A 22,671-nucleotide genomic window follows, 5' to 3' on the forward strand; every position below is an offset into this window, starting at 1 on the left:
ACCATTTCAACCATTTGATTACCATCTCAGGTTTTCAACCACTAAACTTTACATTAAAATGCACAAATATTTTGCGTAACAAATCTGAACCATTTATTTTCACTTTCTTACTATTTAGCACAATTTAGGACAATATTGTTGTGCATGTGTGTTTCAGTGTAAATCTAAAGTTATTCACATTTCTCAGTAACAAACATCCTAGTATGATGGATAAAATGTTATTGGTTGTTTTCTGTGTACTTTCTGTGGCCGCATTTACATTACATGGCTCAAGTGGCCCAATTCCCAATTTTTTTCCTTCCACGTGGCACTGATCGGATATAACCCACGGGCGTGTAAGCAGGAAAAAAGCACATGGATTCATATATTCTGCCATGTAAGCGGTCAGATCGGATATTTCCCTGTCAACGCGATGATTGGAGTAATTCTGCATAGAAAATAATAAACAAATTAGAAGCACAGATAAATACAATGGAACAAAGATGCAAATGAAATCAGCAGTGCTTTATGTCAGGCAAGTCTAACAATATTCAGGTAAAGAAATTGAATAATCAAATGTAAAATAACACTGCATATTCCTCACTGTAATATAGTTCATCTTTGTTACAGCTTCAAAAGCGATTTTCTCTTTATATTTTGTTGTTTGATTAACATTAATGACACAGACGGCTACAGGTTTATTAGGCTGCTGTCACTTTAAGAGCTAATGCACAGATCTAATATACTGATTTGCATCCGTAGTCTTTCTCAGTGGTTTACGTTCAGGTTAGCCATAAGCAACTGTGTAAACAAGGATACTTTCTTTTCCTCTTTCTGCCGTAAAAAGTAATGTTTATAAGCGCACATTCCGTCTGCAGTTTTTGTTTTGTGATAATTTCACAAATCTAAAGTTAGACCATTCTGTTTTTGTTTTAAATCTTAAATTATACAATCAAAAACAACTGCTCGTGCTGCGTGTGTGCAGCATCTTTGTGTGGATTGTGATTAACAAAGAATCTCTGTAGCCATTTGAAATTCGAGGAAACCACTGCATTTTAAAGTCTTGGTTTGTTATAGAGCAAATAAATTAGCTTCAACAAAGAAAAAAATCTGCCAATTCGTTTGTAAAAAAATGGGAATCATCCATGATCATGGTGCATCACGAACTGTCCTACTTATTGTAGGATCAAACATGCCAAAGCAGTCTTTTCACTCATGTGTTCAGTGTCTAGCTCTCGTTCTCATTATAAATATGTGTTCATGTCTTTCAGCTGAAGACCTGAAAGTGAGTTCACTCAAGAGGATCACCGTCACCGTGGACGGAGATGAAGGTAATGCTCCTGAACTTTAGAGTCACTGTATGAAGATGAAATGGTGGAGGTCAGATGAAGTGTTAAAGAATAAGCAGAATTGCTGAGCTGACTTGTCTATAGACACTGGTTTACATCACAGCACGACAAAACCATGGTTTTCTACTTGCTTTTGTCATTTGGTTGCAGTTTGTATTGGGAGAGACATTCTCATTTACCTGGACAATTTGTATTTTTGTATTTGTAAGTAAGTGCATTAAGTCATTAGTATTCTTGGTCTGTTTTCCTGGAGGTTGAAGACGTGAATGTATGCTAAGTTGTGTTTTGCCGACTTTTGATAAATGCTGCAAGCTTGAAATCTGATTTCATGGGGTTTATAAGATGCTCAATGCCTGTTTTTAAAGTTTAAGCATTAGTTTCAAAGTTTGTTTTGGTAATGTATTTTTAATAACATTTTTATTGGGTGTCGATCTGTGTCTGCTGTTTTTGTTTAAACAAGAATCTTTCCTTTGTGTAGCACTGAATCCATTTTAATGGCCACAGTGTTGAATTTTGCATAAGAATTTTGCTCCGAAGTGCAAACATGTTCCCACAGACGTGCTGCTCTCCGGTAACGTCACTGCTCGGCGCGGAAAACATGAACGCTTTGCTTCCTGATTTTCTTTTGGTCTATTTCTATCTATAAATTCATCATTGTAGGAAATTTAATGCCAGTCGGCTCTTTAGTTGTTTTCATTTATGCTTTTGTTTCCATGGTTACTAGCGACCAGATCGTTACCTGTAAATTTAAAGTGAGGTCCTGTAAGTGCACTTAATGTATATCATATTGATTAAACTAGGTTAAATAACAAGGGGCAGTATAAGTTAAGGAAGAGAATAGTCCAGTGGATGGCGAAGGCAATATTGACGTTAAAGCATGCTTTGTCAGGGCAAGAATTTAAGGGCCTGTTTACTAGGGCTGGGAGTCTTTTGGAATCTCACAATTAGATTCAAATTTATTCTTGGGGTCATGATTCGATGAAAAAAACAAAACGATTTTAGATTTTGAATTGAATTTTGATTCATTAATCTGAGCACCTGATCAATGAACTGCACATGGATCCTTCACAGAAACAGCTGATCTAAAATAGGCCTTTTGTCCTTGAAGCCCCCTCTAAACTTCAATTAAAGTTTTGTTAAATTATTATTTTTCAATCTCATGTTACGGTGATTATCAGCTGGTTCCGATCAGTGGCTGATCGCTTGGAGTTAGAAAACTATAAGATGTGCTGTTGTATTCTCAATATTTAGTGATTTAGCCTCAGATACAGGATATGTTCATTCGATATTTGTCATTTGTTCTCTTATTTGAACTTTTGTCATTAAAATAGATTCGTTTTTTTTAAATTAGCAAAGTTCAAAAACTCATACATTAAGGAATGCTAGCTAGTTTATTGCTGCATCATCAAATAACTTCTATTGAACATGGATTGGATCCATTTAACATTTATCAGGCCAACATAAATACAACAGAACATATGCATATGAAATAAACAGTGTACAGGTACAGAAATAAAGTTATCAAATGTAAAATTATATTCTTCATTGTTTAAATTAAATGTTTATCCCAGCAGGAATATTAGGATGCTGTCACTTTAAAGGGACACTCCACCCATTTGCATTAAGCTTTGCAATGTTAGAAACCCAGTCATACTATTGAATGGTCGTGCAACATTTTCTCATTTTCCCCTGAGACGAGAGAAATCTGTATTTACCTCTTTACACTTCCTCCTACAATGACGCAAAAATCGTCATTTTGCGTCATTGTCGGAGGAAGTGTAAGAGGGGGGGATTTCTGTTAAGACTACAAGCACTAGTTCCCACCCTTTCAAACCCGCCCATAGGGGGTTGGACCTAATGCGCTAACAGACCTATCACAGATCAGTGCCAGTGCGTTTGATTTCAGCGGCAGAAACCTGCATGTCCGGCCGTCGAGATCGTCCAAAATGTCCGGGATTCGGCTTTGCTTTCTACGGTCGCCATTCATTGTTTACATGCACACCTTTTGTTTCAATCTCACGGGAGAACGACGCGAGGCTGGTGGCGTCATTGGTTGATGTGCGTTTTACCATTGCTAAGAAAATACCCGCTCCTCCGTGAGAGATACGAGACCAGTGCGTCTCACAGGTGTCGGTCATCAGTAATCACGCCACCGGCCTCGAGTCGTTCTCCCGCAGCCCTAGTCTCGTCCTGCTCGCCACAGTAAACATGATGAATGGCGACTGTAGAACGCAAACGCCGAATCCCGGATATTTGTGCGATGCGATCTCAAAAACCCGGGCAGACTCACGAGGACTAGTTAGCTTTATTGTTTACAACTGCTCTCTAACCGGTAGGCGTGGCTTGGGAGTGGCCTCGTAGAGCAGCGAAGCAAGTGCATTCTGGGAGTTGTTGTCTTTCATCCACATGAGCCAAAAATACATTTTCTGGCTTTTCTCAGTCTAGAAAGCTCCAAATTCAAAAATAATTTTACATTTCTTCTATATGACCCAATTTAAATACACATTCATCTTTCCAGAGGTGGAGTATCCCTTTAAGAGCGGCATGGATCCAATACACTGATACACAAGTGTTTTATTTCTCAACTGTTTACGTTCGTTTAAGACATAACCGACTGTTACAAGGATACTTGCCAAGACAGGCATTACAAACTCTGAATTGAACTGACAAAAAAAGGACAAGTAAACAAGTCAGTAATAAAGTAAGAACAAATAAACATTACAAACGATAGCACAAGTAAATAAAATGGAATAAAGATACAAATTAAATAAACAGTGCTTTAAGTTTTTTCAGGTAGGTCTAACAGTAGTATTCAGGTTAGAAATAAATCAAATGTAAATAAAGTCAAATGTAAAATACACTGCATAGTCTTTACTGAGTAAATAAATACAGATGAATCCTTACAATTAAAGTTACAAAAGTGATTCAGTCAAGAGCAGTGAGTGATTTTCTCTTTGTCTTTTGTTGTTTGACTAACATTAATGACAGACGGCAGCTGCTTTATTAGGTTGCTGTCACTTTAAGACCGAATGCATGGATCCAATATACTGTTACACATGATTTTTATTTCCCAACTGTTTACATTCACTTAAGACATAACTTAATGTGAGAGAAGAAAGAGCGCAGCTGGTATTGGTGTATCGAGTACTGAGTACTGGGACCATTTCAGATATTTCAGTTTTGATATTTTTGACAACACTAAAGTGCATCGTGCAGCATAAGTTAATACCAGGTCACAGGTGTAAACGGGGCTTAAAAGCCCACTGTGTGCATGCATTACGCAGGGTACTGGCTTCAGTCCTCAACAACGCTGTGATAAAAATTAATGGCAGGGACATGGAGGTGCAGTGGGCACTGAGTCACGCACCATTAGCAAACTCCAACACTTTCAGCTTCCACCCCTGTAACATATGGTCATGCCCAGCAGCTAGGACGACAGCATGAAGATTATCACAGAGATCCATCATGCACTAGTGGTCAAGTCGGTGGCAGCACTCGGATTCTCTGTTGGCTGTGGTTGCTGTTATCTGTTATTTGAATGACCGTGTGTGTGTGTGTGTGGTACAATGAGATTTAACCATCTGTTCCATTGACTGACTGTGAGTTTGAGGACTAACCTGAGACTCTTATTATTCACATTGTTCATCAAGCTGCTCATTTGACTGTGAACTTTTACTGCTCGTTTAGTTTTAGTATTGTTAAATCTGGGAAGAGAAGGCCATCTAATGGTCTTGCTTACATAGTTTCTCACACACTTGAGAGTATGAGTACATTAGCAGCAACAACACTTGTGTTCAGTGTCACGGCCAGCTCGTTTCAAGCCACAACATAAGAGGGATCATACTAGATATGGATTTTTGAGGGTAGATGCTGATACCGATATTAGGGAGTAAAAAAAAAGGCCGATATCGATACATCGACCGATATTATTTATGTGTATATTTTAATACAGTAGCAAAATTATTTATGTGTATATTATAGTACAGTACCAGTCAAGAATCTGCACACACTTTCCCATTCAGGTGTACAAACTTTTGACTGGTACTGTATATAGTATACAGTATACATAAACAGAATATATAAACACATTTTTTGCAATGATCACTCAAATGTGGTGATCAAACACTTGTGCGACAAAGATATGTAATGGAGGCAGGGTGAATGATAGAAGGAGAATGATATATTTGAGCTGTAACCAAACTAGTTTGAATTGCATCTTCTATTCTATATTATATTCTAAATACTGTTGCATAATCTTCACTAATGACTTTGTCTTTTTATTTAGTCACGTTAAATAAAAAATAACTTGTATCAATAAATATATCAAAAGTGTCACTGGCAAAACCTTGTTATCTTCTATTATTAGTCTAAATTCCTCTAGTCTCTTCCCGTGGAGGAAGTGCTCAGATCTTTTCACTAAAGTAAAAGTAATAATACCATAATGAAAACATGTTTAATTACATATGTACAGTACTTTTATTTAAATACTATTTTAAATAATGTAAAACATTTACTAAACGGGAAACTACTCATTATGCAAAATGGTCCTATATAAAGTGTTATAATTATATAAGTTATTGGAATATTGCTTGATGTTGTAATGTAGCGTTATAGGCTGTAATGGGCTGACACCGTGTCTACACCGGACGCGGCCGTTGTCGCAACAGTAAAAGCTGTTTACCCTGAACGCGGCAAATCACCCGTTACAAAGCATTTCCCTTCGCGTCAGTACGTCGTAAATAGAATGAGGCATCAGTTTACTGTCGGAGATTTGTCGCGCCGCATCCAGTGTAGACAGCGTCACTGATTATAATGGGTTCAACTGTCTTTTGTCGCATTGCGCCGCTTGCGTCCGGTGTCTTGTTCAGGCAGCAGCAGACAAGCGGTGTTGTAAAGGTACTATCCCACAGAGAGTGAAATAATGAAATAATCCAGTTCATGACCCCTTTAAATCAGACAGCACGTGAACACCGGATTCCCGTCTCTTCCGCCTCTGTTTGTGCTTGAACAGAAAAATGCACACAAAATGATAAAAACATAAAGCACTGCTTATTTCATTTGCATCCTTGATCTATTGTATTTATCTGTGCTCATAATTTGTTTATTATTCTCTATGCAGATTAGGGATGGCGAAAACTAAAAATTTTCTTGACCAACCACCGAGCCTCATTAGCCGGTTGAAACCGGTTAACCGATTAGTTTAAAATATGCTACGCTATTTGAAATAACAGCCATTTCGCGTTGAAAATAAAGGCGTTTGTCTAGCGTTAGAAGCTCATTTGAAACATTGCCGCGGCTCATTTAAGAAAATGACAGCTCCGAAGAGACGCCGCTTTAGTTTGAGGTATAGTGCTAACAATAATAAAGAAAGATGATGATCATCATCACCTTATCTGTTACCACTGAAATGTAGATGTAATGTATTTCCAAATCTAAGCCCATCTTATGCGGATAGATGATGCTACTACTGTATTTAAGCACTGTATCACACAAGTTGCAACTTACATCTGTGTCATTCTTTTTGGTGAAATGGTCCCACACACTACTTTTCTTTGCACGCTTCATCCTGTCGTCTGCCCTGGCTCTAACCTCGAGTGTTTTAGCCTGTAGCCTTTACTTTTCGCAAACCTTGTGAGCGCGCGAACCCAAACGCTGTGACCTCGCGCCAAATGTTTTTATTGGTTTATTAAGTACAAACAGGCGAGTTGAAAAATAGAGTGTGAGGGATTTGTTCACTTCACACAAAAAGATCTTGGAATGAGATGGCTAACTGTAGTAGCGTTTAGTCCACTGTCTATAAGAGCCTAATTTAGAGATCACTTTTTTTTTTTTTTTAACCGACTACCGACAACTTTGATCGGTTAACGTTGATACGGTCAACCATCGGTCAAACGGTCATCGGTTAACATCCCTAATGGAGATTCACTGCCCTACAAAATCACCCCAATCATTCTAGAACGATTAATTCTTTCCAAGTTTTTTTCCAATATCCTGCATCCCTAATTCAAATGTAATATATACAGATTATTTCACACACTCAGAAACAGATATAAAATGTAAACCTTGTAAACACACCTTCATTTTCAGGCCGACTGTTGCATCCCTGGACTGGCAATTTAAGCAGTTTTAAATCCACTATGCATCAGATATTTAGACTGGGCGTTTCACTGGTGTGCCACCAGACCAGTTAATGGCAGTAGGAAATGACTGGACAGCAGACCGTCTAAAACTCAATGAGATCTCTGGCCAGTTTAGTGAGCACGACTGGTTGTTGCATGTAATTATATCACATTACATCAGATCCTCAGTCATTTGAACGCTGTGAGGAAGACATGGTGTGTGTGTGTGCGCTAATTTTGAGATGGTCATATCAGACACTTCCCACCTTCTGACACGATAATACAAAAGAAATGGCAGACGAGACCGCTGTTTATCTCACTTTATACTCCGTAGAGTGTGTTAACATCCGTCTGGATGCGTTGACGTCTCCAATCTCCATTCTGAGAAGCGTTTCATTTCACCTTGTGGCAAGAAATGCTGACATCGAAGTTCCCTTAACGAAACCGCCAGCGCCGCGGAGAAATGATGACTGCAAATGGTGTATTTAACGCTTTTTGGCTCTCAGGTATGCAAATGAAAATAAAACATCTCAGGACTATTAAAAAACGTTCGTGTGTGTGTATCAAGCAGAACGCCTGCAGGAGAAACGAGAGGTTTGGCTGAATTGCAGTTCCTGAAAACAAATGAGGAGATTGGATTGTAATATTTTACTTGAGTATTATTTATATAAAGTTAATTTACTATTATTTATTTACTCTTAAGGTATTCATATTTTAGCTTTTATTTTTATATTTTTGTTTTTTATTTTTTTTCATTGATCTCCAGACACAAATTGTCTGATCATTTAGAATAGTTATAGCTGACTTTTAAAATAGATATACAATAAAATAAAAAGCAAAGGTATTCTAGAAATGTCTCTAAATTGTTCCTGCAAAGAATTATTGTGCTCATGTTGTATTTAATGGCGTTTTGCCTCGAGGTAAACACCCAAACCTCTTTCTCCTGCACGGTAACATAGGTCAGCAATAGCACAGACTAGTTCTCCAGTTTAAAGTATTGAACGGCACAACAAAGAGAGGCTTAAAAGCCGAGTTATTTTCTACTGTTTGGTCTTGAAGAAGCTTAATTCTTCCTTATTCCCCTCGATGTCTTATTGCTTGGAATAAGCCATGGTTTGGTAAGAGTATTGTTTGGTTCTTGCTTTGAGATTTTGTCCCTGGCTGAGATTGCAGTGCTCTAGTGATTGCATTGGCGAGGTTTGTCTGTGGTCGACGTCGCTCCTCGTCTCTCGTCAGATTGACCTATTTTGAGGAGGGTGATTTAGGGTTGGTGGAGAGACGGACATCTCTTGGCTGTTTCTATTTATAAAGTATGACACAGAAGACTGCCAGCGTTGAAGACTAGAGCGACCTGTTCCTAACCCTTCCTCTGTGACGACGACTGACACCCGTCTCAAATCCAGTGCTTTCAAGCCACACGATCAAAACCAGTTTTCAGTGACTAAAGGATATATATATTCCAGCAATATTCTGCTCGGAGAACTAGTTGAGGTATAGTTTATAGGGATGTCCCGATACCACTTTTTGCAGAACGACTCCGATACCGATACTTTCATTTTTGGTACTCGCCGATACCGATACCGTAACCGATCCCTGAATTTTCACTGCATTTGTAATTTTTAAATGTATTAGTAGATAAACCAAAAGAATATAAATCATATTAGTTGGCTTAATTTGTTCATCAAATATATATTTCTTTCAGTTATTTTCATGCTTAATTAAGCCTGCTAAAATGCATTGTATGAGCTTCGTTACTGTCACTGTTCATTCTATTGCTCTATCATATTTTATCTTTCATTTAATAGCACAGCACATATTTAGAGCTGCTTCAGCAGGGCTCAGTGCTGAGGATCTGGTCAGTGGTTCAAATGTTTGTCAAAACCAGTGAAATATCAATTATTTAATCCAATTTTGATACTACAACAAAAACTACCTGCCTAATTAATGTGAATTTAAAACAAGTAAGCAGTCAGTAACAAAATAAGAACAAACAATCGAATTACAAATTGGACAAATAAAAACAATAGAACAAAGAAAGAGACGCTGGTTTGCGGGCGCGCGCTTTGGATGTTTGTGTTCATGGAACTTCTTGACCTGCACACGTCCTGTAATAATGTAGGGAACCACTCGTTATACTTAAATCAGGTAACAGTTCATGTTTTACTTTACTTACATATACGATTTAGTTTTCATCCAAATAACATGTGCTGAGTGAACGATCAGCAATCAAGAGCATTCAACAGAAGTGCGCTCGCTCGCGCTCTCTCTCTCATCAGTTAATGTTAATAATAAGCTAACATTACATGCCTCGTTTTATTTTCTTTGCCATTGACATCGGACTGAACAAACTTTCCACTGTTGTCTGTTTAAAGGGCGTCTATGCCTCAGTTCACCTCGACAAAGCACTCGCGGCGGCCAGTTTCATTTCGCAAAATGTACGTGGTATCGGTGCGTGGTATCGGCGAATTGTTATGAGTACGAGTATATGAGGACAGTATCGGCCCGATCCCCGATGCCAGTATCGGTATCGGGCCATCCCTAATGGTTTATCTGGATTTTTCATAGCATTGTTTATACAACATTTAGTTATTATAACATTACAGTTATTTTAGTATTATTTTTTTATAATATATAGATTTTATTTTTATATTTTTTGCTTTATTTAAATTTTAGTTTAAGTTTTAGTAATTTTGTTGTATTTTTATTTTTTATTTTTATTTAGTATTTCTATTTAGCTTTAATTTAGATTTATTTCAGTTTTAGTTAATATCAGCCAATATTTTTGATGTTATCGTTATCGGCCCAATAAGACAATTTGGCTGATATATTAAAGCCGATAAATAATGGATTATTTCCTCCAGCTGAGACTCAGATGCGCACTGAGGTTGATGGTCAAATGATCATGATGGTTTTGAAATGCTTGAAATATGATTGGAATCACTTCAAAAAGGAAAATACGGTTAAGTGCAACCAATGTTCCCTCAATGTTTTTTTCTTGCTAAGCAAAACTTTTCTCTATTGGGTGGACATTTTTCACCACCTGAGCAAAAACATTCTTTATGCCTGACCTGTACAGAATTGCCTACGTAGAAACACAATGATTTTAACATGCACTTATTGGTATTAAATCATATTTTTTAAAACAAGCAGTTAATTTAAGAAGTCACTAAATGAAGCACATTTTAGATTACCTGAGATTTATTTATTTATTTATTTTTTAAAGTGCTTAACTGTATGTCTTTAACAAGAAATTATATACAAAATCATTTACAAAATCTTCTGCACTGCAGGACAGTTCAACTGAGACACTTCAGATGATTGTAATCACTTCAAAAAGGAAAATACGGTTAAGCGCAACATGTGCTGTCATATCAGCTACATAAAATTATAATGAGAACATTATAATTGTGTGTTTGGGACATGGCTTTTAATGGTGAGACTTTTTATTTTTATTTTTTATCAGGCTCTCAAAAATTATATAAAAATTTGGATTTAGATTTATCAGCCAATATATCGGTTATCGGCTTTCAAATATAAAGAATTATCGGTATCGGTTAAAATGTTTATATCGGTGCATCCCTATACTTAAACTTATATATATATCAATATGGCTATAATTGTTGTTAACATTATTATTATTATTATTATTGTTATTATTAATAAATAAAAAAATATATAAAAAAAATTACCATTGTAATATTTTATTGTAAAATAAGAAAATTAAGAAAATTAATATAACAATTTATTTTACATTACAACTGTAAAATTGCAGTACTAAAATTTCTAGCCGTCTTAATTTCTTCATTTTAAAGCATTAATCCATCAAACATTTATTTTGGCGGTAAACTGCAGGGATCCCTTAAATCTGTATTTATTTTGTTAAATGCCTTCTTCTCATTACAAATATGTGATGATGGTTGATCCATGAGTGCTGAGCTATTTATTTGGCATCAAATTTAATGATTGAGTAATAGTGCATGAGCAACTGAATTTAAGCAAAACGTTGTTACATAACGGATAAAAATGGTAATTTCTGCCCACGTGTTTTAAATCTCTGGTGTATTTGTCACTTGTCTGGTGTTTTTGCCCCCAGCCCTGGTGAATTAACCCTTCCCTCGCTGTTGATCAAACACTGATGAGTGAATGTGATGAGGCGTCCTGCTGATACAGAGCGTCTGCTGGTAATATCCACCTCTGGGAGATGAGGTCGTGATTCATGGAAACTGAACAGATTTTTGTATGTTTGGTTGTGATGGTGGGAGGCATATTTGACAGATTTTGTGGTTCAAAGCAAGCTGTCTGGCCTTGAGTACTTGTTAATCGCCATGTTTGATGTTGAAGCCAGAGGCAGACTTAACCGAACTCAACGGTGGATTATTGAAGCAGCCCAACAACGTTCCCGCATGGTCATGACAACGGCTTTTTGTTTTGTTTTCTTTTCTGACTTTAGAAAAGGACATTCAAGATCCAGAATTTTGTAACTAAGCTTTATACAACCAGTAGTTCAGACTATGGATGAACTCGTGGGTGGCCAATAGCCGCGTTTCCACTGTCACTTCCAGGGCTTGATCGGGCCTCGTCAGGGCGTCCTCGGGGCCAACGGCCAGTGTTTTCTGGCCCGCCGAATACCTTGGTCCACAGCGGACCGGCTCGGGCTAGAGGCGGAGTGGTTACGAACAGAGGCCGAGTTTATCTGAGTCGGGAGATGGATGGATGATTCCATATACCAGCTAACATCAGCATTAAAGACCAGCATTTTAAATCAGCATTTTAAATCATTTACCTCAAGACTCACTTTCATGTTTGAATGTGGATTCTGATCACCGCATAAGGTAGAAATATTTATCTTTGCGATGCAAAGACTATGCACACTAACCATTACCATAGTAAACATGGTAAATATGAACGCTTGAAGAAATCAGACAAATCATAATGGCTATCACAATCATGTTTTTATTTGATTTGTCAGTAGCTTACCGTCTCTTACTCTCTTTATACCGGACTATCATAAAATAAAGCAACTTTTTTCCAGAGCTTCTTCTGTTTCTCTGACTGAAAATATAACTAGCCTACTGGGAGAGACTGCTAAAGCTCCTCAGGTCGTATTTTTGGTGGCATATTTGTAGAAATGATCATTCTTTCTAAATGTGATGTAAATATGTCCTGTAACTACCAAATAAACAGAAACAGACGCACCTGAATAAGTCTGTCCTCTTTCTTTTTTGTGGTAAGCCACTTTATTTCTGTGTGGCTAATGTGCAATTTTGACACAAATTAATTATGATCAATGTATCACTTTTTATTGTAAACCTGTGGTAAAACATCGATTCTTGGGTTTTAAATATTCAGCTAAACAACAAAAATGGCAGCAAACGGTCACTTTTTGTTTTGCGATCACGCTGTGATGATTTTCTTTCTGATTCGTTTTCTGATAAAACTTCCGTTTGTTGGTGAAATGATGGGTTAGTGTGACGTTGTTCCAGAGAGGCGTGTTACGGGCGTGTTTTAGTGAAGCGCTGTGGAGCTTCTGGCCCGACAGATGTTGGGCCCAGTGCTACTGTAACAGGCCCGAGGCTATTAGCCCGGCACGGCCCGTTTAAAGCCCTGGCTAATATAAACGCGGCTAATGTAAAATGCACATTCTGTATTAATATAGTCTACATTCAAGTTGAAAACCTACAGTAACTGAGCTATATTAAAAAAAAATATTTTTTTATTTTTTTATTCTAGAATCTGTATGTTTAAACTTTGAATTAAATTATGTATTAAAGTCCCCCTGTGGTGAAAATCAAGTTTTTAATGTTGTTTATATGTCTATGTGGTGTTTTTAATATGCTTTAAGACAAACCATGTGTAAATTCATAAGTCGACACCATTGCTGAGTATTTTCTCCTTAAAACTGCAGTGAACCAAAGACAGTCTCAAAAACACGCTTTGAAATCGCTGGTGTTTCTGACGTCACAAACGACCTTGTAACCAATCAGATCAACGTGTGATCGTCAACCAGTGGATCTCTGAGCTGAGTGAGTGAGTGGAGGCGGGGCTCATTTACATATTCATAGTACCGCGTATACTAAATGAGGCAAGGGTGTCGAGTTACATTCAAGATATTTTAAGGCATGACGTTTGTTTGTTTGTTTTTTCATAGTAAAAATGCTTAAATATGTCATTTTGGTGATCAAAGGTGAGTTTTTAAGGGACACAATTATTTATTTATCTTAAAGCATATTAAAAACACCACATAGACATTAAAAACTTGATTTTCACCACAGGGGGACTTTAATACATTCGACTTACTAATACTTTTATGTATTATGTTTATAGTGCTTTGAGGTGCATTATAATTATATAGAATTTAATTTTTTATTTTGGTGCCATTTATTGATTTGCTGTTGGTGCCATTTTCCACATGAGCAAAAACAAGGTGTTACTTTTGACTTCAAAAGCAGATCTTTTTTGTTTGTTAAAAGCTTTTTACAATTCCATTAAAAAAACAAAAAAAAACAGCCAGTACCTATTTTATTCACTCACATGTGCCACTTGATGAGTGTTCATTTTGGACAGTTTTATTTCTTTATTTTTTGGGCTAATTGTCCACTACATTATATGATGTTGGTGTATTTGGTGTCTTTTATTTTAGTAGTATCTCTTCACTCTGTCATTGTTGACCTGCTACAGGAAAGATCAGTTTAACGCGCTCGCTCTACTCTGGCCGACGGAAACACGTGTGTTTAATCAGGCGATGGACGGCAGGGGAGAATTTTCCACCTCAGCAGAGGTAGGTGAATCGAGAAGCTGTAAAACAGCCAACGTGAGGAACTGTTTTCCCCCTTGCATAAAGTCGCCAAAATTGCAATAGCTTTTCTGGTGTTTCAGCGCGGGTTATATAACCTTCACTCCAGTGGAGTTTGTAATAATGTTGGCAATGCAGTGCAGGATTTTGAAGTCATTACCCTGCTGGCCAAAGTTCCTACAGCCCAATGCAAATCTCTCCGTTGAGGAATCGCACTCTCCTGCCTTTGAGGCGAGTCTGGCTGCGCTTTCCAGAAAACACATGAGTGCCGTTCTTTGTTAGCTATTGTAGAGTAATGCATGCTCGCTCTGCAAAGGTGTGACTCATGAAAGTATGACGGTGCTGATGTTGTTGTTGAGAGCAAAGCCAATTGAAATTGCTGCATTGAAAACCTTTTTTTTTTTTTTCATCCCAGGTGAAACGGGTAAAAACTGATAGATATATCACCGCACTTCCCCAGTTGATTAATCACAGTACATTAAGACAAGTTTTTGTCCATTTTGTACCATTTAAATATGCAAATAAGGCATTGACTGACTAAATATGCACTGATTTGCATACACTCTCAGAACAGAAATATGAACATTTGGATTGAGACAGATTCAAAATCCTTGTTTCATTTTGTTGACGTATTAATTTATAGTATCTTTTTGGGTGTTGGGATCTCGCTATGACACACTACATTAGGATCTTGCATGTAATGTCTTGCATCGTTAGTTTTGTTATTCTGAGAGTTAATGATTTGAACAAGACCAAATCCTAAGTGTCTTGCACCGTTTGTGCTATGGACATAAATTCTACTTCAAATCATACAGCATATTGTGTGGTATATTGGAGGAGAGAAAGTGTGCTTTATTATTTCATTTATATTTAAATTATTTATTATTATAATATTTCATTACTTTTTTTAATGAAACTAACCCTCATTCAAGTGTTAATAAAAAAAAAAGAATGAATCTAGATTTTTTTTTATTTTTTATCTTTCTTTTGATATATTGCATCTTCAGATATTCATACAACAAAATATTCTGGGGGCCATAAAAGTTTTGTGAAAATGATAAAATTCTGCCGCTCGCTGGCAACTTTTTTAAAAACACTGGCAGGGAAAGAGTTGAGCCATCAGTGTTTTTGCATGGCAGATGCTGAAAGAGGGGGGGAAAAAAGGCCATATACTTAATTTAAAGAAGTCTAGAGACTAGAATCGCTGGATATATCAGTCTGTCATTACCAACAACATCCTAATCTGATTTCTGTTTTGAGAGGTCAGTTTATTTGAAGGTTCAGAGAAGCTGTTTCACGTCACAGTACTTTCGAGTGCCATTCTTTCTTTTGTATTTGTTTCATTACAATTGAATTGAAGGAAATGAGTCAGTAACTCTTTGTTATAGTTTATTTTTTGATGGGTTATGGTAAGAAATTACAGTCATATCTTGCCAAAGCACTCAAAAACATCAAGGGGGATAGGAGAAGGGTTTTGTGTGTTGAGGTTGTGTGTCGTCTTACATTTTGTTCCAGACCAATCCAACCCTGTTGTAGCAGAACAGGATAGATCCATCACTCTTTTGGTTCACTCTGGTCTTGATGAGCTTGCCAAACCCAAACTTTTCCTCATGTCTTAATATCAGTCCTCAATTTTGCAGTGTGAAAAGGCAAGGGAGGGGTTCGGGAAACCACAGACGAACAGATTCCAACACAGTCTCGTATTGCCAAGGGATGGTCATGTAAACATTCTGCAGCCGCGTCGTTCCCAGGCGAGGAGGCTCTGCGAACTAATGAGGTGTTTATGTTGGAAAGAAGTGCCTGCGACTCCCTCTTCCACTGACTTCATCTGCCACTATTGACTAATTGCCATGAATAAAGTCACACATCTTACCTAAAGAGCTTCCACCATGACGCTCATCGTTTCAGACGCGTCACGTTGAATGCAATCCTTCAAAGCTACAGTATTCATGCATCTCCATTGAAAAGTAAAGATAATATTGTAATACGGATAGTTCTAACATAAAATTCTGATGGGAACATTAGTTCTGGAATAGCTGATAAATGCATCGCTATGAGGGCACATAAATTCTCTGTTAATGTGACAAGTTGTAAACAACTAAACTCCGCTTCACATTTTGCCTAACAAATTGCTTAACAGAAGTTCTTTCTTACTTTGTTTGGCACGTGTCTCAATCTGTGCTTTTAGATTACTCCTATGTTGCAGTACCGGTTTACATTGATAACTACTGGTTGACACATTTCCACCATTGCAGTGCCGCCTCTGAATTTATTTAGGGTTTGTTTCACAGCCAGATGTGTTGGTGTGGTAGGAAATGACCTAATGCAGTGTATTAACGTGGTTAAATTTGGTGTCAGCAGTCTTTGTAGGTGTTAATATGCAATATAGTCAACATTTGAAGTGGATCAAAACTAGGGCTGAACGATATATCGTTATCGTATCTATATCTAGATATGAACTTTCAAGATATTACTATCGAAAAAAGCAACGATATAGACGATACAGATTTCCCCTCTCCGCGCTCGCCCTGCATACAACTCTGGCAGTCACAACAAACATCAGTTTTACGAGTGCCCTTGAATGCACCGCTAAAGCCAGCGCGCACACACTACCAGGGACGTGGGAACTATATTGTGAGAGGGGGGGCGGCGTTTCCATGGTGACGCGTCATTGCTTGTCACGTGACACACCGCAGCAGCAACAGCACTGAATGAATGATGATCTGCTTTTATGTCATTTTTCCTTTTTTATTCAGAATATTCACAAATGTGTTAGCTATGGCATGAAATATCTGATATTCCGATTGTCAAATACATGCAAGTGGAAGTATATTGTTGTTTAAACACCTTTATAACGATCGCGTTAGTTGAGCTGTATGCGCGATGGGCGCCGCCGTGTTAGTTTGTGCCGCAGACGCAGTTCAGAGAATCGGATCTGTTGGATTTACAACCTCTATGTTTACAACACGTGAATTCATCCACTTCTCCCGAAATACTTAAAAGTAAGTGGCTGGTGAACTGGGAATAGAATAGAGTAAACATTGAAGTTACTTACACAATGTGTATCTGATATGAATAAAACGTGTCGAATTATAATGGAAAGGATTATTATTACCTCTTCCATAGACATCAGTGTGTATTTTACAAACTCTAAATGTATTGTTTTTTTAGTACTTATGTGAATTTATATGTTTGAAACCTAAAATAAACAGTATGTGGTTGAAAACACTGAAAAGTTGTGATATATGACAGCTCTGAGCGCGCCTGTCTCTGGCTAAATTCAACATTTGAATTTAGCAGTTGATCATGTGATGCACTTGATCGTACGCTCCAGGGACCAGCCTAGACTGATTACACCTGTGTGATCGTACGTGCGAAAGGCTTAAAAACAATACATTTTCTGACACAAAATTTTGAAATGTAGGCTTAAATCAAACACATTTTAATTCAGATTCTGTATTTATATATATATATATATATATATATATATATATATATATATATATCGTATTGTATCGATATCGAGATATCTGGCATGAGAATCGAGATATGAAATTTTGTCCATATCGTTCAGCCCTAATCAAAACCTTTCATCAAAGTTATACATGCATTTTGAACAAAACCCGTTCTTAAAGGGACAACTTTGATGAACTTTTTTTGATCCTCTTCAAATGTTGACTACTGTAGTTTGAATGTGATGTTCTGTCTTTTACTTCTATCAATTGACTTGCACAAAACAATTGATGGTTTGTATATGAAGAATATCAGGGCTCCAAATGGTCACATTTTACAACCTTTTTGAATGAAATGGATCTGAATGAAGAAACGTAAAAAAAAAAAACGTGAACAATGATGAACACAGAAAATGAACAAGAATGAACTTTGGATGGCCTAGGAGGAGTAGGCCTAGGCTACTACTCTAATATAATTCAACAAGGTTTTAGAATATAGAATATTTTTTAAACAAAATAAATATTTTTAAAGCGTATTATCCCGGGCCCGGTGTGATGCGTGCGAGCGGAGGAGACGCTGCGCATGACATGTGACGTGTTGCATTTTGTAACACAAGTGCTTGATCAAGGGCCCGGCCCGACTCGGCCCGAGGATAGTGGCGGGAAATATCGTCCCGTCCCGGCCCGAGGGTCGGGTCAAGTTAGGGCTCGGGCTCGGGCAGAGAATCTAAGCTCTAATTGAAAGGGGGAAAAAAAGGACAGACTAACACGGCGGATATCGCTCATATACATTTTTTTGACGACGTAGTTAAGGCGGCAGGCGTGTGTTGCTTAGGCGGCCGCCTTAGTTCCAAAGTGCTGCGGGAAACATAGGATTTAATGTATGACGCTAACTGTAACCATGGTATTGTGGCAGAAATAGTCGAATGTTTTTACATGATTCATTTCAGGGTTCTTACAACCTTTTGACAGTGAAATATGTTAAAATATTGAAGGAGTAGTTCATACAAAAATGAAAATTGTCCTCATTTTCTTACCATCATGCTATTCCAAACCCAAATGCTGTTTTTAAGAAACTTTGTGCATCTGTTTCCATACAACAACAGGTCATAGTGACTGATCTGTTAAGCCTCAAAAAGAACACACACACAAAATAAAACAGTAGTATAAATTACTTGTGCACTATATTCTTCACACAAATCTATGGCTGTATGACTTCAGAAGAATATAGCACGCGAGTCTAATCGAGTACTGTCATGGTGTCTTTCTTTTTTGTGTGTTTAAAAATATAAAAGAAATGAAAGTCATACAAGTTTGGAATGACGTTCATTTTTGGGTGAACTATCCCTTTATGTTCATGTTCCCCTTTTGAAGTGATTATAGGCTGTAAACCGAAAGCCTATGTAACGCTCATGAACTCCGCAGATTATTATACCCATAAAAACACAGATTTGGATGCTCAACTCCATACATTTTATCTGCATGCCTCACTAAAGGGGATTCAGAGGATTTTTTGAAAGTTAATCTGCTGAAAGAAACTCTTCTTGAAGTTGAGGGTCGCTCTGATCACGCATGAGCTGAAAACACCTCACGGGCTCTGGATATATGAAGCCAAGAGTAATAAGTGTGTTTGCTCGAGGCTTCCTGACCTTCAGATCTCGCACATCTCCAGTTGGTCACCATCTGTGTCCGAATTTGCTGAAATGGGTTTCTAAGGCTGAGTATCTCTCACCATCCTTTATTAAGAACAACAGATGAAACCCTGAAATATGTACTTTATAATCTGTTTTAATTCCATTTGAATGAAATACTAGTTTGCCGTTTTTAAAAAGTAGTAGTGCTATAATGGTACTAGTTTGCATCATACGCAGTGTATGCAAATGAACATTTAAACAAGTATCATTAAAGTAGCTTCATTGTTTATAAATGGAAAGTCATGTTGAGCACATTGCATTGTGGGATGCACGATTGCACACAGTGTGCTCTGGTTGCACATTTTGGCACTTGTTAGTAGGTCATCTGGGTATTTCATGCATATAGATCATTCACACACTGTGCCCAGTATGGAAATAACACTTCTTCACCTTTAAATTTGGGAGTGATTTCTGTTCTCCGGGTGTTTTGTGGCTGTTTTCTGTCAGTATGTCTTGCTTCGCTGGAGAGTGACGGCGTCCGTAGCGCTGACTGTTGTTTCTCTGTTTCTCTGGAGCGCGTGAGGAGGACTGATGGCAGTCATCTAAGAGCAGATTGTCAGGGCTGTTTGTGTGATGTTAATGAACATCTGTGGCGTGTCTGCTGATGCCCCATCAGGCTGAGAGCCACAGGATGGGCAGCGGAGCAGAGCATGCTGGGTACTTCACTCTTTGGCAGCGCCACGTTCCTTCTGGAGACTGAGAGAGCTTGTGACCATCTAGCTGGGCACCTTAACAGAAGTGAAATGTCGTAAAAAGTGTGAATTTTAGTCTTAAAAGAGTATGTTAATGTTAATGATTAAAATGTACACAAATAAAATAGGATTGACCTTAAATTTATTGAGGTAACAAACATCACATTTAACATCAAAATATGAATGGTAATGAGCTTTATACTGTCCAGTAAAATAAATTATATTCATTTATACAAGTTTAAATAAAGTGCTCCATTAGCTTTTTCTTTCAAGTAAAAAAAATAGGACCAAAAAACCCCCCTAATTTTCAGAGTTATACATAAAGTACTTATAAGAATCATCTTTTCCATACTGTACATTAAAGTGCATCAAAAACAAGGCAAAATACAGCAAGTAGGGCCTACTCCCTGAGTTATGAAATTAAAGTTGACTTTGTCATCATGTAACAGCCAAGTTGAATGCAGCAGCAGCACGTATGTATGGATGTGGTGGCCTTAGTACTTTCTCCTTGTTCTTCACATGGCTTTTGGATAACAGGTGGTCAGTGCATGTATTTTTGCGCTTCCAGTCAACGGAATGTTGACAAAACTTACAAAACAAGAGTTCTGTATTGACAGGTGCAGTATTTGAAAATCGATAATATTTTTTTAAATTACATTTATATCTGCATTTATGTCAAAACCTAGAGACTCTCAAACATCAAAATGTCATTTATTAATATGTATCCGTGTCAAAATTACATATAAACATCTTTTCCTATTCTATTTTGCCTGGAAACGCTTCCAACACGCTTGCGTGTCGCGTGAAAAATAGTCGTCGGTTCTATTTCTAGCTTGCACGTGTTTTCTGAGATGTGTCACGCAGGCAGTGTGCAAGCTCTAACCTGTTAACATGGGAGCCGAATTAAAAACGGACACGCCACGAGGCCAATGTGTCGCCGGCCTTAGCATCGAGTTTCTTAACTTTTTCGCCGACGAAAGCAGAGCCGTGGAGAGCCGCTTCGCCATGCTTTCATTGTTTTGAAGGGGGAGCTCATAGACGGGGGAGCTGAAATGACGGGAGGGCTTGTGTCGCCCAGATTTGCTTCCCCCGGTGTACATTTTCCTCAGACATACGTTTTTCTCCCACACAAAAACAGAATTTTATTGCAAATATGTAAACTTCCGCGAAATTCCGCGTTAACACTAGATTCCGCGTTAATTTGCCAATTACGCGATTCCGTTCGCGATTCCGTGATCGCGGAAATTATAGGGCCCCAGAATTATTCTTATTCAGAACCATTTCCAATATGCATGCCGTTTAGGTCCATTTATTGCTCTAAATTGTTAATTTTACTACCGAACACCACACTAAAACAGTAAAATACTCAGTCCATTCAGTCGAACACTGCTACTGAATCTGTAACATGAAAGGTATAGTGATCAGTGTAGATTGAACCCCAAATGAATGATCATTTGGTTCTTTTTAATGAATCAAAAACACTTGAATCACTCAGATCGTTTACTGATTATTCCGACTCATTAATTTAACTGCATTCACCATGTTTCACTCCAGATGAACTAAAACCCATTGCTGTGTTATGTTGTATTTAAAGCTTTTGTCACTAACACCAGTGTTACTGTGACTCTTTCCGTGCCATTGACAGAATTTTGGGACTTTTTGTGATTTCACTGTTATACGGTAGGTGGCGCTATTACACTTTTTCTGAAAGAGTACAGAATCTTCGGATCAAAAAAGAACCAGAAACAAGCAATAAAAGCATTGCTTTTGCACGTTTTTCTGCTTTTTTTGTTCAAAATGTTGTTTTTCTTATTAAACGTACCCACATTCAAGTGTTGATTAAAAAAAAAGAAAGCTTGAAGCTAGAATAAAATGTTTTATGAAATTTTTATGAAAATGATCAAAAACGCTGGCGGTGTTTTGCGACTTTTTTTAAAAAGAAACGCTGGTGGGGAAAAAGTTAATATGCACAATTTATGAATAAAATATGTTAGTGGTAAACTTTGTTGTTTTTTGTATTTTTATGTAGTTTATATAAATTACACCAATTAAAAGGTACTTTTGTACATTTATATCTGTGAAAAGTCATTTAAAAGTTTGTGTTAAAACACCATTTGTAAAAAGTACTGAAATAACTGCTAATGGAAATGTAAAATAAAAAGAGAATTATTAAACATACAATTTCCATCTCTATTCATCACTCTGGTCTAGATTTTGAGCAATCACTTTTGGCTTTTGGATAAGTGCTAAATGTTTGCGTATTTCAGTGAGTTTGTTGGTCACAGGGCTAACATTGTGAAGTTAAAGAGAGAAATGAGACGAGGGTGTGTGAGAGCTCTGGCTTGATGAGTTTGATAGTACGGCAGGGTATTGATTATAGCAGAAAGGACTCGTAAAGCCGCCACAAAGTGAGCGTGACTTATAGATGTGACCCCCACACCAGAGGTCAGCAATATGTTAAAGCCTTTAGAGTGGCCAATTGACCAGTTCATTAGGTTTTTAAAACATTACTGACCAATCTTACCTTAAATCTTACCTTACCAAACTTTCTCAATCTCAATTCTTCATTTTGCATATTCAAAATGGCATTAGA

At 37.5% G+C, this 22,671-nt stretch overlaps 1 protein-coding gene across 4 annotated transcripts in view; it reads left to right on the forward strand.

Annotated features, from left to right (window-relative positions):
- arid4b (AT-rich interaction domain 4B) overlaps positions 1–22,671 on the forward strand; it is an 88,528-nt gene that overhangs the window by 6,722 nt on the left and 59,135 nt on the right. For all 4 annotated transcript variants that reach the window (XM_084093856.1, XM_084093853.1, XM_084093854.1 and 1 more), the window contains exon 2: positions 1,251–1,310. In XM_084093856.1, coding sequence (XP_083949982.1) covers positions 1,305–1,310 — 6 coding nt within the window. In that variant the 5' untranslated portion in view covers positions 1,251–1,304. The remainder of the gene's footprint in view (positions 1–1,250; positions 1,311–22,671) is intronic.

The sequence above is a fragment of the Abramis brama genome (assembly GCF_963993115.1).
Source record: "Abramis brama genome assembly, chromosome: 19".
Classification (NCBI taxonomy): domain Eukaryota; kingdom Metazoa; phylum Chordata; class Actinopteri; order Cypriniformes; family Leuciscidae; genus Abramis; species Abramis brama.